The sequence below is a fragment of the Heloderma suspectum genome, chromosome 3 (assembly GCF_057233095.1).
Source record: "Heloderma suspectum isolate Gila_16-S chromosome 3, 16-S_ref, whole genome shotgun sequence".
NCBI lineage: Eukaryota > Metazoa > Chordata > Lepidosauria > Squamata > Helodermatidae > Heloderma > Heloderma suspectum.
In genome coordinates, this window is record NC_139460.1 from 177,779,216 (window position 1) to 177,793,172 (window position 13,957).

General features: G+C 44.5%; 1 protein-coding gene across 6 annotated transcripts in view; it reads left to right on the forward strand.

Moving 5' to 3' along the window:
* The first annotated feature begins 364 nt into the window (after positions 1-364).
* FGFR3 (fibroblast growth factor receptor 3) overlaps positions 365-13,957 on the forward strand; it is a 69,606-nt gene continuing 56,013 nt past the window's right edge. For 4 of the 6 annotated variants that reach the window (XM_084845013.1, XM_084845012.1, XM_084845014.1 and 1 more), the window contains exons 1-2: positions 879-958; positions 1,635-1,891. In XM_084845013.1, coding sequence (XP_084701139.1) covers positions 1,702-1,891 — 190 coding nt within the window. In that variant the 5' untranslated portion in view covers positions 879-958; positions 1,635-1,701. Of the gene's footprint in view, positions 722-874; positions 959-1,634; positions 1,892-5,560; positions 5,671-13,957 lie in introns of those variants that run through there. The other 2 variants (XM_084845017.1, XM_084845016.1) reach the window with 2 other exon arrangements.

The following is a 13,957-nucleotide window of genomic DNA, read 5'->3' on the forward strand; positions in this document are numbered from 1 at the left end:
TGCAGCCATTTATTTCCAGTGGAGTGCCTGCTGAGGTTTGCACTTCGCCGTTCTGGGAGCATCGGTGTTTCAGTTGTTGTGCAAAGTCGCGTGTTGACAGCCAGTTCGGAACTTGGCACTTCAGAAATGCGTTCAGAGAAGCGCGTCGGGTGGAGCGGGGGGGGCGCCAACCCGCTTGCCAGCCGAGCCCAGCCCCTGCTCTGCTCTCTCGGGCAGGAGTCTCCAGACGACAACGTCCACATCACCCGGCTCAGGGCGTGTCCCGGCCCGGGGGAGAAGAGCCAGCCCAGAGGTGCCGCAGCCCCGGAGGAGACACCAGCTGATTCCGCACAGGCAGCCAGCGGGCGACGGTTCCGGCGACAGAGCGCCAGACCACGTGCTCAGGGCAGGCGGCGGGCGAGCGAGCGCGGCCCCGCCCGGCCCGACTGTGTGCTTGTTTGTGTGTGAGATTTCTTACTCAGCCAAATTTGGGCGGCCGCCAACCCGCCCCCCCTCCCGCGAGAAAACGGTCTCGTCTGGAAAGCTTGCGAAGGAGGCGGCTTTCAAGCTGGGCTGGATTTCGTGCCCGGACCCTTCTGCCCAAGTCTGCCCGCCCGCCCGCCCGCGGCACAAGAGAGGGGGAATAACGCGGCTGCTCGGTCTGGCCGCGGGACTGCCCGCCGTCCAGGAAAGCCCCGGAGGGGCGCCCGGGAAGGCGGGCTTCCCCTTCGCTGCTCCCCAGGTAGGCTCCCCCGGGACGAGCCTCGCCCTCGCCGAGGGGAGGGGAAAGGCCCCAGCGCCGGCCCCTGCTTTGCCTGCCGCGTGCCCCGGGCGAGAGGACGGACCGCCCCTTCGCCGCTGGGGAGCTTGCCCGCCCACCCCTCGAGTAAGGCGGGGCCGGCAGGCTGGCGAGCGAGGCAGCCGCAGCCTTTGCCCAGAAGGGCTCCAGCAGCGGCACCGAGCAGCAGCGCGGCTGCAGGTAGGTGCAGCGGGCGGGGCGGGCTGCTCCGCTCGCTGGTGCTGGAGTAGAGGCTCCCCTCCCCTCTCCTCCCCGGCGGGTGTCCGAGCTCACCGGGGCCGCTCTCACCCTTTCGTGACCCTGGCTGGAGTCGCTCCGAACGCCCCGGGAGGGGTCGTGGCAGCTCTTCGTCCCGCGGAGGAGGAGAAGCCCGCGGGACCTTCGTGGTCCGGGGTGATGGACGCGTCAGCTGGGGGAGAGGGCTAAACGCACGGGCTCCTCGGCTGTCCCTGGACTTGCCGCGCGGGCTCTCGCGCTCTCCGCCTCTCTAGCAACCCGGGAACGATGCCTGACCTACCTCGCTGGGTTGCAGCGAGAGCAAATCGAGCAAGGAAGGGAAGGTGCCCCCCAAAACTTACTTCGAAGGAGGATAAAAATAAAATAGAAAAGAAACCTTGCTTGGCTCTTAAACGTAATAATGATAATGATAATAATAATAATGGGAGGGGAGCATTAGTTATGAAACACATCTCTTTTAACCTTAAAAAGTGGAGGGTGGTGAGGCATGCTTAGCTTTCAAACCACCATGTTGTCTGGGCTCGTAAAGGAATTGGAGCTCTCTGTGTGGCTTCCTTTGCAGTCCTTGTGGCAACACTCAACAGGTGTGCATCTGTCCTATTTCTTGACCCCGTTGCAGGGCACAGCACCACTTTGTGGGGCAGAAGCAAGCGACTCCAGCTCAAGGGGCACCATGCATCTGGAGGATGGCTGATGCTGGCCAAGACAGCGCTACAACCACTATCCAATGTTGGCTTTCTCGAAGTGAGAGCAGAGGAATGAATGCTGTGTGGGGAACATTGGTCTGCTTTTTCCTGGTGGCGACTGTCAGCAGTCTTCCAGCAACCAGGTTGCCTATTTCAGACGCTGACAACAGGTTTACGAGAGAGCCATCAGGTAAGGAAATTTGTGGACAGGAGGGCGTCTTCTGTAATGCCATGGGTCAGGTCTGTTGTGGACCCTGTGTTCTGTTGCCAACTTGGGTTCACTGGCTGGCAACCTTAGGAAATGCCCAGGGCCCTGCCTGGTGCTCTACCAGGCAAACACGCTGTTAGAGCAAAAGGTGGCCGGGAAAACTTCCCCTGTGCAGTGGCTAATCTACCATATTTATTTATTTATTTATTTATTTATTACATTCCTATACTGTCCAATAGCTGAAGCTCTCCGGGCAGTTCATAACAATTAAACAATTTTAGCTGCTGATACCATTTGCTTTCTTCGTGTCCTGCCATCATATTATACCTGTTTCCATGGGGGGAAACTTGTGTTACATTTGGAGTTGATTAAGTCCTAATGGAATTGCTTATAGGTATAACTATGTGGTGATGAGACACCATGACTTTGCAGTGAATGAATGTTGTCAATAGATTTTTAGTTAGTATATACTAAATGATGCGTAACCACATCATATGGGTACAGGCTTTGGGTGTTTGCCTGAAATAGAAGATTTGGGCTTGAGCTGGTAACTTTGCTGCTCAAGTTAGTTGGAGGCCTTTGCACTTCCCTTTCAAATGGCAGCAGTTGTCTCCCCCCACCCCCACAATGTATGTCAGCATTATTATTGTGTATGCTTTTCCTCCTGCTTCTTCAGTGGAGATAAAACTGCTGCTGTTCACCTCTGCTCTGCCCTTATGCTGAGGGGAAAATGTGGTGGCTGTTCCTATATTCTTTTGCATGGTATAAAGTACTTGAGGATGCAGCCTCTGAAAAACAGACTATTGCCTATGAAAGGTCATACCACAATAACTGTTAGTTCTTACAGTGCCACAGGTCTCTGTTGTTTTTTGTTATTAAATACTAACACAGCTATTTCTGTGGAATTTGTTCTCAAAAAGTGTTCATCCCAACTATTTCTGCTCTAAAGGACAGAATAGTTAGTTCCTCTTTTGCACTAACTTCAGGTTATGCTTTCTCTGTGACGCTTGCAAACTATCCATCAGAAGTATTTCAACACCAGACTGCCACTGGCCAAAGTCAAACCCTCCAGTAAACAGGAGCGCCTCCAGTTGTCATTGCAGCAGTAAACAAATGGCAAATACTAGTGCGAACACGTACAGTTGCTTAATAATGTAACTTGTCTTCCATTCTGAAGATAGTGGATGTTCAGGCAACACAAAAATATCTACTTAAAATGTGATCTACTTTTGAAACTTTAAAATCCTGACTTGGAAGAAACAAGACCTTCCCTTAATTCGAGCCCATTTTCTGATCTCATGTGCAAGGTGGATGCTGTGTTTTGTGGTGTGGTATCTTTCAGTCTGAGCCAGTATTGAAAGCAGTGGGGGAGATAAGGTTGTGTTTGGTCTCTGGGAAGCTAGAAATTGAACTAGGGGAGACATGGATATTGATGATAAATCTTTTAAATATTCAACTGCTTCCATTTAAAGTTGCAAACTCATTGTAGAAAGTTGCTTAAATTGTGAAAATACTGGGAGAACGATCATTAGGATCTTTCTTTTTTCCCTTCATTGGTAAACACTAATAATCAGAAGAAGAGTTAATGTTTCCTGTTTGCACACAAGGGTATTTGAAGGAGAAAAAGGACATTATAGAAAACTGATTTTGCTCTGATATTCCTCACTTTGTGTCTGCGGAATCCTGAGCACACTTCCCTTGAAGCAAGCCCTATTGAACACAGGAAAACCTACTTACTGAACAGAGATTCATTGTGCAATGCTACCCATTTATTTGAAAAACAAAAAAGACCAGTAATGGAAGGTAGAACCTTTTTCTTTCACAAAACTTCTATCTACATCAAGTTTTAATTGTTTGGGATTGAAACATCATAAACCTGTTGAAATTGCCAAAAAAATGAGATAAATGTGCTTCATAGCAACTTGAAGTGGGAGATTATTTCTATAGTACACTCAGATATGTGGTTCTGTTATTTAAAAAAACACCAAATAAAATGCTAGATTCTTGATGAAAATCATCTGGCTCATTTTCCCATAATCAAATTAGTTGAATTATGAAGCAACATCTCAGCAGCTTCATCAGCGTAGATGAATTGTGTATATAAAAGTGAAACTAGTAGCTTGTGTAGTGGAACATACCAGGTGTTTACTAGTATAATTAGATTTTTAAAGTATGGTATAACATCATATTCCTCTCTGCTAGTTGTTTGGAATTGCTCAGGTTTAGACTAGATCTACTGAAATCTGTAATCTTTTTAACAAAGTTGTATCATTTACTAAGGTTTTTGCACTACAGGGCTACATGTGACCTGCTCTCTCATATTGCTGCTACTGTTGGAAATAGGGCATCACTCACATTGACCTCTGTTGTTAAGGAATAGCCAGTTGAATGGTGTACCGTTTTTCAGCATGTTAAGATAGGAGGGCCAATGGAGATGTCTTGAATTAAATCTATAGAACTTACAGAGACGCTGCTGGCAATAATACCTTTAATATCTTTCCATTCCTAGAGAAGAGAGCTGTGTGCTTTTATGAACTCCGGGCCAAAGATCTCATGGCTTTATGGATTCCCAGGGGCTCTTCACACAATATGTGGGGTTTTTTTTTAAGTGTACACTTAAATGTAAATGCAACAAACATATGTATAGTACAAATACACCATGATGAGGGATTGGCTGTGGTTCATTGCCAGCTATATGCAAGGTGGGAAACCTGAATTTGCCCCTGTGTAATATGTAAAATAGCCCCACCTGAGTACAACTATTACTCCCCTATCCTATGTGTACTCATTTGGGGATGAGATTTGCTGGAAGTAATTTCTCTCCAAGAAATTTGCCTAAGATTTGGGATGTAAGCTGGTATAGCCCCACCGGAATAAATAGCAACAAATGAATTCAGTCTTTGCAGAGAAAAAATTCCTAAATAGAATTCACATTGGTTCCAGTTGTTTATAACACTTAGCAACACAGGCAGGATTTCTCTCTGCTGGTAAGGCTATTAAAGCATTTTGGTGTATATGTGTTTTGGCACAGAAGGATGGCTAGCAGACTTTTTAAAAGCTAGCTTGCAGTGTTTAACTGCCCATTCCCAATTTTTGAATGAAGTAAAGATATAGAAGTTATCTTTGAGAAAAGGTTGTATTGAATGACTTGTATAAAGAAGACAGAGATCCAGTGCCAAGCATAATACACAAGTTTACTTTTAAATCTGTAAATTGCACAGTCACTAGCAAACACTTTCTCCTGGTCAAATGGACCATGGGGTATTGGTTCATTACTGAGGCTTGTTGTTCAGCAGCTTTTGCATTTAACAGTCCAAGACCTTATTTTCCATAAAGGGGCTTGGAAGCATTTTTCCCTAGTGATCTAATTCTCCACACGGGGCTGTGAAGGTTGTAACAGCTACTGCCTTGTGCTTCTGCTCAGCTACATAAAACACACATTGAAAGGAGGCATTCTGAAGGAATGTGTATGTTTGCTAATATGAATACTAGCTATTAGTGGAGGTGGCGCAAATTCTAACATCTCTACAGGGAGGTGTTCTGCTGTTAGCAGGAAGAAGGCAGATGGTGGGGTTGTTGCTGAATAGAATCCAAACTGAAAATGCTGGGGGCCTCATCTGGGCTGAATTTCTCTCCTTTTCTTTTTCTCAGGACTGCTGCAAGAAGAACAATGTCAATTTTTTTTATGAATGAAAGTGGAGAGGCAAGACAGAATTGACCGTGTATGTCATTCACTAGCAATGGCAGAGATGATTAGGGAGGTCAGTGAACTCTTTTGCAGCCTTGAACATGTGGTCACTCTATTCAGCAGCTACAGAATAGATGTTGGGATAAAAAAGCTCTTGCAATTTGCATTCGTATTCAAATAAAGATATTACTTGGTACGATTGGTGAATGTCAAGTAGCGCTAACTGTGTTGTTAGACAACAGACAGAAATACCAGTGGCCCATTTTAAGATGTCCATGAGGTGTTCTGCTCCAATCACACGGCGACCTCCAAGCACCTACTTTTAAAACTCTTGTATAGAAAGAACCCATTGCCCTGTAATGAAGGAAAGTTTTCTCACCCTATATAATAAGTGTTCTGGACCTGTACTTGAGATGGAATTTGTTAGTTTGCAGCTATAAGCATCTGTAATGTGTAAAGAACAACAAACACTTGTGGGAGAAGATGAGGAAACCATCTGAACCATATGTTTGGTTTTTTTGAAATAGTTGTACCTCAGCCTTCATGCCATGGGCTTTCAACAGCTTACAGTAGTTTAAAAAGCAATAAAATTATACCTATTTTTTTTAGACTAGCACAAATTAATATTTTAAAATATCAGCGTTGTACTAGGATTAAAAGCACAGTCCCCCAAAGTGCAAAAAAAGGTGGTGGGGGAGGGGTGGAAATCCCTGCGTGAATTAAACTAGAACTGATTTGGATGCTAAAACAAGTTGGGGAAAGGAAAGTGCAGGTAGCTTGCACTTCATCTTTAATGTACAAAGTGGAGGAGGGGCCTTATGGATGGCAAGACCTTGGAACTCCTGGAATGCTCTGGATGTTGGAGAAACAGGAACAGCTCCTTTTTCCTCTTGTTGCAATGGCAGAATTGGTCAGGGGACCCTCAATGCTCCCATGTGGTTTGGAGGCCACAATAACCCAGCTTTCCCCAATCTGACACCCTTCAGATGTGTTGGACTACAATTCCTATAAGCCCCAGCCAGTGAATACATCTTGAGGGTGCCAGGTTGGGGAAGGCTGCAATAAACCATGGTTTATCCTGACAGGAATTAGCTGCAGTGGCTGTTAGGAGGGAATTGGAAGCATTCCCTTCTGTTTTTGATTAACCACAGCTTCTGCTAGGTCTGAAGTCTGGCAGACAGTGGTTAAATGTAACTATAGTTTGTTTGAAACAAGCCAGCTTCAAACCATGGGTTTTGGCTGTCTTCTGTTCATTTCAGTTGAGATTGTGCAGAGGCCCGGGTGAGCCCACTTAAGGTCCATGGTGGTCATGCAGCAGCAGGAGCAGCACTTGGGAAAGTGAAAGGTCTCATCCAGAATTTTATATTGTGAGAAGACTTATTCTTGAGCTTGTTTTTTTATTAATGACCACAATTACATTTTCTGTTATGGGATTCTGTGCATTTTCTGTAAAAAGAAAAGTTAAAATATGGCATGCAAATCTTAAGAATTGAAATTACTACTGAATTTCTGTAGTAAGTTTAGTTTTTGCATCTGCTCATTAGACGGGCATGCTTTAAAGATGCTATAAATCACTTATTTAAAATAGGATCATTTTGACGCTATAATTGGAACCCGACAGTTTTGTAATATGCTGTTGTGTGGTGTGAACAAGATTTGTAATCTTGCTGCTTTAATCTTTTTAGAGCACTTTTTAAAAAACCCACATCTAATTACATTTTTTGTTTGTTGAAAGACAATATCAGTTTTCCCCAACCTAGTGTGCTCCAGCTGTGTTGGATACAACTCCCTCCATTCCCAGCTAGCATGATCAGTGGCACTGATTGGCTGAGCTGGTATGATGGCCTGGAACATTCCAGTTATTTGAGAAACAAAGCTGTCCCAAGTTCACAGATTGACTTCTGTGAGAAGGGATAGTTGTCAGTGTGTCTGGGATCCATGCCTCATACGGGCCTCTGGAAGAAGGATCTGTGGGGGTCAGATGAGGGACTGGAAAGCTGATTAAGAGGAGGCCCCAGAAGGTAGTGAACCTAATTGGCAAAGAGACTCCGAGGCAAAGTGGCTGAAGGAAAGGGTCAGAGCAAGTAGTGGAGTGAAATAAAGGTGCCTGATGGAAGGGCAGATAGGGGAGTCAGAAGCTTTGGGGACTGGAGTAGGGAGCAAGAAGGTTTATGGGTACCAGTTCTAGACCCTGAGGGGTCTTCCAAGAGGATTGTATAGAAGGCAGAAGCAACAGCCGAAGTAATTATGCCATCACAGCTCTGATGGCCAAGCAGTACTGGAATTCTAGACACTGAATTTTACATACTTGTTTGAACTAACCAGTATTTCACATACTAATTTCACATACTGGTTTGAACTAACCAGCCAGTTATTTGAGTGCAAGCTTCCAGTGTTATTGGAGTAAAACTTAAGAAGGTGTTGATAACATTGTTGTTTTAAGATAGAGGATGGCCAATATTTACCTGCTTAATTTTGAGCTGCTGTACATAAATGTATTGGTCTCATCCTCATGGAATCTGTTTCCCTCTTTTTCCTCATCCCTTTTTCCTTTTGGATCATGTCCTTTTAGATTGTAAGTCTATGGGCAGGAACTGCCTTGGTTTTTATTGATCTTATGTAAGCCACTCTAGCGGCCTTTTTGGCTGAAGGGCAGGGTAAAAATGCTTTAAATAAATACATTATTGAAGTGAGCTATCTTGGGGTGGTGATAATGCTACATTTTCCAGTCTGCCTCAGGCTGGCACTATTAAGGAAAGGGTCCTAAGTATCAGGTGTGATATTCTGAATGCTATGAAGAATGCAGGAGATTGTCTGCTAACTATTTTAGGCTACAGATGGAAATTTTGTTTTTGTTCAAGAGAGTATTCCAGAGTTCTATGCACTTGTTTCCTTCACAGTGAACAGGCGGGGGGAAGAGCAGGATCACAAATACTTCATGTTCATCAAGGTGTGAAAAGAGTTTCTACACACAGTCAGGAAATCTTGCACAAACAGGGGTCCTGATTCTGTGGAGAAGGTGGAGCTACTCACATTCAGTTGCCTGCATGTAAAGCCTTCTGCTGAATGCTTGGGTACAATCTCTCTCTTTTTGTGGAGGGAACAATAAATAGGGTTCCGCTGCTCTTGTTTCTTGGCCACATCGCTTCCATTCACGGAGGATAGGTTTATTAAGAGTTAATACAGGGATTGGGAATGTGTGGCCCTCCAGATGTTGGGACTTTTCCTTTCATTCTCCACCATTGGCTATGTTAGCTAGGGCTGATGGGAGTTGCAGTCCAGCAACATCAGGAGGACTACACATTCCACATCCCTGAGGCAATAGAACCTCCAAGTTGAGAAGCAGTATGCCTCTGAACACCAGTTGCAAGCGTGGGTATAGCGGCAAAGTGGGGGGGCTCTTCCCTTTACGCCCCGCTTCTGGGCTTCCTGGAAGCATCTGGCTGTTGGCAACAGGGTGGTGGACTAGTTGGCCACTATCCAGCAGGGCTGCTCTTATTTAATTTTAAACATTTTAGATGTCTTTCCGCAGCTTAAAATGTCTGACTAAAACAGGTTATGTATGGATTCTTTCTAGTTTATATCAATTAGCTGTTCTGAGGAAAAGCAAGATAGTTTTCTTGAATAAATGAAATACAGTAAAAACAAGTGAAAGAGACAAATAACTAGGCAACCAAACTAAAAGGAAAGTGAAAAGGTGCCGTGAAATCCACTAACAAAAGTTTTAAAAAAGAGAAAAAGCTGCTCCCAATAATCTCCCTCCCCCCAAATTAGGTTGTAGTTTTTGAGGGCCCTTCTCCCACCCACCACAGCAGCAGCCCCTGGATGGATATTTAAACATCAAAATATAGAACCGGGTTTCATCAGTATATTGATACAGTATACAACCAATAAAGGTTGTCCCTTTAAGATGTTGTGAGGGTAAGGTTCCTTCCAACATGCATCTCTCACCTATTACAGCACCCCTATCCCATTATATAGAATAGTAATACGTGGTTACAAAAATGTAATTGATATATGTCTACTCAGAACTAAGTCCTACTGACTTCAGTGGGACTCAGGCCCAGCTCCTGGTTTTAGGGAGCTGCCCCAGGCCCAGTTGTCCTGTTTGAGCTTGGTCCAAGCCCCCAACCCAAATGCAGCACAGAAGCCAAACCCAGAATAAAGTGCAGGCTGGTCAGGCACTGGAGGTCGCAGGGCCAGCTGAAATACAGAGTTCCAAACAGCATGAGATCAAACCTGCAAGGGCAGTCGGACAGAGAGCACAACTCGTTAGCAGGGTCATTGGTCAGAGCCAAGGTCAAACACAGAGTAGAAAGCCAAGGGACAAGTGCAGTTCCAGATACAAGGTAAATCTAGTAGCAAGGAGTCAGAAACATAGGGGGCTTACCAAGCAACTGGGTTATACAGAGCATGGGAACAGTGTGGTTCCAACAGTGGATAGACTATCCCTGAAGGCTTATGTAGCCTGAACTTCAGAGTCCTGCTGCAAACAGCCCAGTCCGCCAGGCTTCCTGCTCCTGAGGAATCCTCCTCCTTCCGAGGAGCCCCCTTACCCATGAGGAGTCTGGCCTCTTTGGGCCCCCATGCATCTGTTTTGCCAGTGGAAGGCTGCTTGCACCTTTTAGTGCTGATGCTTTCTAGGACTGGGTGGTCACTTGGCCTCCTTCTCTGACTCCACATGTGAGGTAAGTACGTCAGGAGCCCCTTCAAGGACCACTGGTGCTGAAAGGCTTAGTGTAGCCTCTTTGGGGGTGTGAGGGGTGCCTACAGGAATGCCAGAGATGGGTGTTGGGGTGTTCGGACTTGAAATCTTCATCAGGGGAGGAGACTTCCTGGCCTGGGCCTAGTCAAGGCATGACAGTGATGGGACTTGCTACCAGGGAAGTGTGGGTAGGATTGCAGTATAATGCTAGAGGGAGAGAGAGAGGCATAATCAACAGCATAAATCTGCACCCAAAAGCCCAAGATAAATGGCTCCTGTTCTCAGTCATATTCTTTGGTGCTTTATGTAGTCTTACAGATCTTCATAGGACTCGTATCCTTTGCCTGGTGCTGGCTTTCACTTCAGCTGGTCACTGCTTAGTTCAGACTGTACAGGTTTAGTATTCTGTTCAGGCTGCAAGTCCTTGGATTTGAACTCCTTCGTGCTCTTGGAATTAATGAAAGATGTGTTCTACATGATTGTCCATCAGAAGTTGCCATGTAGGATCGTGGAGACTCTAGCTAATGGTGTGCATGCTGAGCCATTATAGATGCGCAGCTGGTTACTTGCCTGCAATGGTACCTTGATACCTTGTCATACCTTGTCATAATAGCCATTTTGTTGTGTATCATATATTCGTTCTGCAGACAGACTGACTGCCCAACTCTTTCACCTTCTAATAATCAGGTCAGCTTTGTTCAAATAACCCTTCCAAATAAAAAGTTCAGCAGGAGTTTTCCCATGCTCTAGTAGAGATATCCTATAGTTTAACAGTGATAAGTAATGATCCTGTGCTTTTTCAACATCATCTTAAAAACTGCAACTTCAAATTGCAATTCGATTATGAATATTTTCATGAAATATTTCATGAAAACCTTTTAAAGATGTAACAAGCAAATTGGGGGCTGAATTACTTCAGGTATATGGTATACCATGTTTTGCAAGGAAGACAGAAGAGGTGCTTACTTCAAATGAGCATGTGAGGGGTAGCAGGAATACAAGCACTAGCCACACCATTCCCATGCCAGTATAGCCCCATGGGAGCTGGAAAGGGGAGAAGGAGATGACTTGGAAAAGGAAGGGGGTGTAAGGGAAGGCTTTACTATATTATTAATATAAGGTTATAAAGACTGAATAGAAATGGCATTAATCATTTTCTTTTAAATAAACAAACAACATTTAGTTACACAAAATGTAAGGATAAACTCTACTACAGAAGGAGATTCCATTTTAAAGAACTGGAATCTTTAGTTACACAAAATGTAAGGATAAACTCTACTACAGAAGGAGATTCCATTTTAAAGAACATTCTAACATGTTTTCCTGCTACTGTGACTTGAGTACACCCCTTCCTTTAATACCTGTCTGCCTGCTCTTTCAACATTTACCTTCTGAAAAGGCCAACTTCATTGGAGCTTCCCTTAAGGCCTCGTGTGTGAAAAGATGTATTTAATTTATCTTGAAATAAGGAGATGGGGTGATAATCTAATCCTGGAACCTAAACTGCTACAAGCCATTTATTAGGGCTCTGTGCTGTTGGAAGCATGGTATGTAGTTTGGAAGGATGGACTAAGAGATCCTGTTTGGAAAACACATACTGTTTGGAAATGCTGGGTTCTTCTCAATACCAACAGTAGAATTCAGTGTAGTTTTACTGTAGTAAACTAGTTTGACACTAGTTATAGATTACTTGGGAGCATTTGGGCAAACCATTTACAAGCCAAGACCCTTGGCCTGTAAATATTCAAATGGACAAGAACCAGGCTTGTTTTATGTAAAAGCTCAGCACAAATGTTGTAGATACTTTGCTGTGATTCAAGTATAAATGCAGGGAGGAAGTGCAGAATGTTTGGTTGAGTTTCTTGGCTTTCTTTTTTTTAAAAGCCTCCCAAGTTTTAGTCCTCGTGGTTGAGAGAATATGCTTCAACGAATGTTCAAACATTAAGAAAGCATCTTCAGAATCAAAGGTGTAACTGGATAAAATTTCCAGTGGTTGTGGGGTTGGGTTGCGTGTTCTGCATAGCCATTGCCCTTTCCCATGACTAACAGGACCAGAATAAATTAATCAAAGTAAGAGAAATGTGCAGATTTGCTTAATCTGCTTGATTTTATACAGGTTCAGCTTTTCTTGGTGCAGAATTTGGATTGCCTAGCCATGTATTTTTAATAAGCATAAACACAACCCTGATCACGGCCGATCATTTTTAAGTTTCATTTCACTGTACAGCATCTCTCCTTGAATTAAAAAATTCCTGCAGTCCCTTATACAGCTAGAGGCTTCACAATTCCATTGTGGGATTTCTCCCGGAGGAAGAAGCGTAGGTTGAGAACTTAGACACATTGCGTTGCTTTAACGCCCATATCACTTTATTGTAGCCATCTGTTGTTGTATACACCTAGCGTTTCTTCTTTTTTAATCTCTGTATATAATATTATTTGAGTTGTGTTTTATTACTCCCTTTCTGTAAGATGTACTCTTTGGTTTATAGTGCTATGGAGACCATAGGGAGGTGCAGTTGTCTGAGACAAGGAAGGCTTTATGCATTGAATTTGATATTCATTATAAGTGGCCCTCATAACCTTTGTCTTTAGTCACCAGGAAGGCTTTGCGATAGCAAAAGCAAACAAGAAGTTTGAGATACGAGAAGAGCAAAGCCTTAGGTAAACTTGGTAGTTAAAGGTAATCTGATTAAACCTTCCCTGTTTTTTTCATAGTGGGGGCAGGGTGTGTATGTGTGGTGAGACTAGCTTGGTAGTGTTTTGCTTTGCTGTGTAATGTGTCCAAAAGGCCCCCTCAGAATCCAGAGCCAAAGCCTGTTTCTTTCTGCTTTCTTATCTTGGAATCCTGTCATTTGAACGAGCTTCATTTGCATTAGCATGAAAATGAGCATGGGTATGCACCCTCTTATTTTCCTGGGATTTGTTCTCCTAGCCAGTCCTAGGAGACGTTGCTGGCTAGTGTTTGGGCAATGGAGGAACTTCACTTCCTCACAATGTCTGAATCTGCTGGGTTAGTGCTCAAGAACAAGTCTGTGGGTGGGAATGCTCCTGCAAGTTGCTTCATACTGAACTAGCTAATCCAGAGCAACAGGCCGGCCGGCCAGGGAAAGCTCCATTTCAAGATTACTGATGAGTAGATCCACAGGAAGGAATAGTGCCAGCCTGTGTTTTGAAAGAAGCAGCCTGGAATCCTACTCAGTGGTAGTTCTCCACCTGATGAAACACTCCTGCAGTGATTCACTGCACTGGTAGCTGGTAACCCCACAACAGTGTTGTTGCTCAAAAACCTACTTGTCAGATCTGTCCCCCCCCACACACACACACACACTCACAGCCTTGCTCACCAAAGCTCCTCTCACTTTCCCTTTCCCTTCCTCCTTCAACTCCATCTGTTTGGTATTCATGGAATTCTTCTTTCAAAACCATCAGTGCTTTCCTGGGGTAGATAAACTGGGAAAAACTGTAGCCTGTCATACTCCAGGAAATAAAGCCAGACTGGTCACTTGAGGGAATGATATTAAAGGCAAAACTGAAGTACTTTGGCCACACAATGAGAAGACAGGATACCCTGCAGAAGATGCTGATGCTAGGGAAAGTGGAAGGCAAAAGGAAGAGGGGCTGATCAAGGGCAAGATGGGTGGATGATATTCTGGAG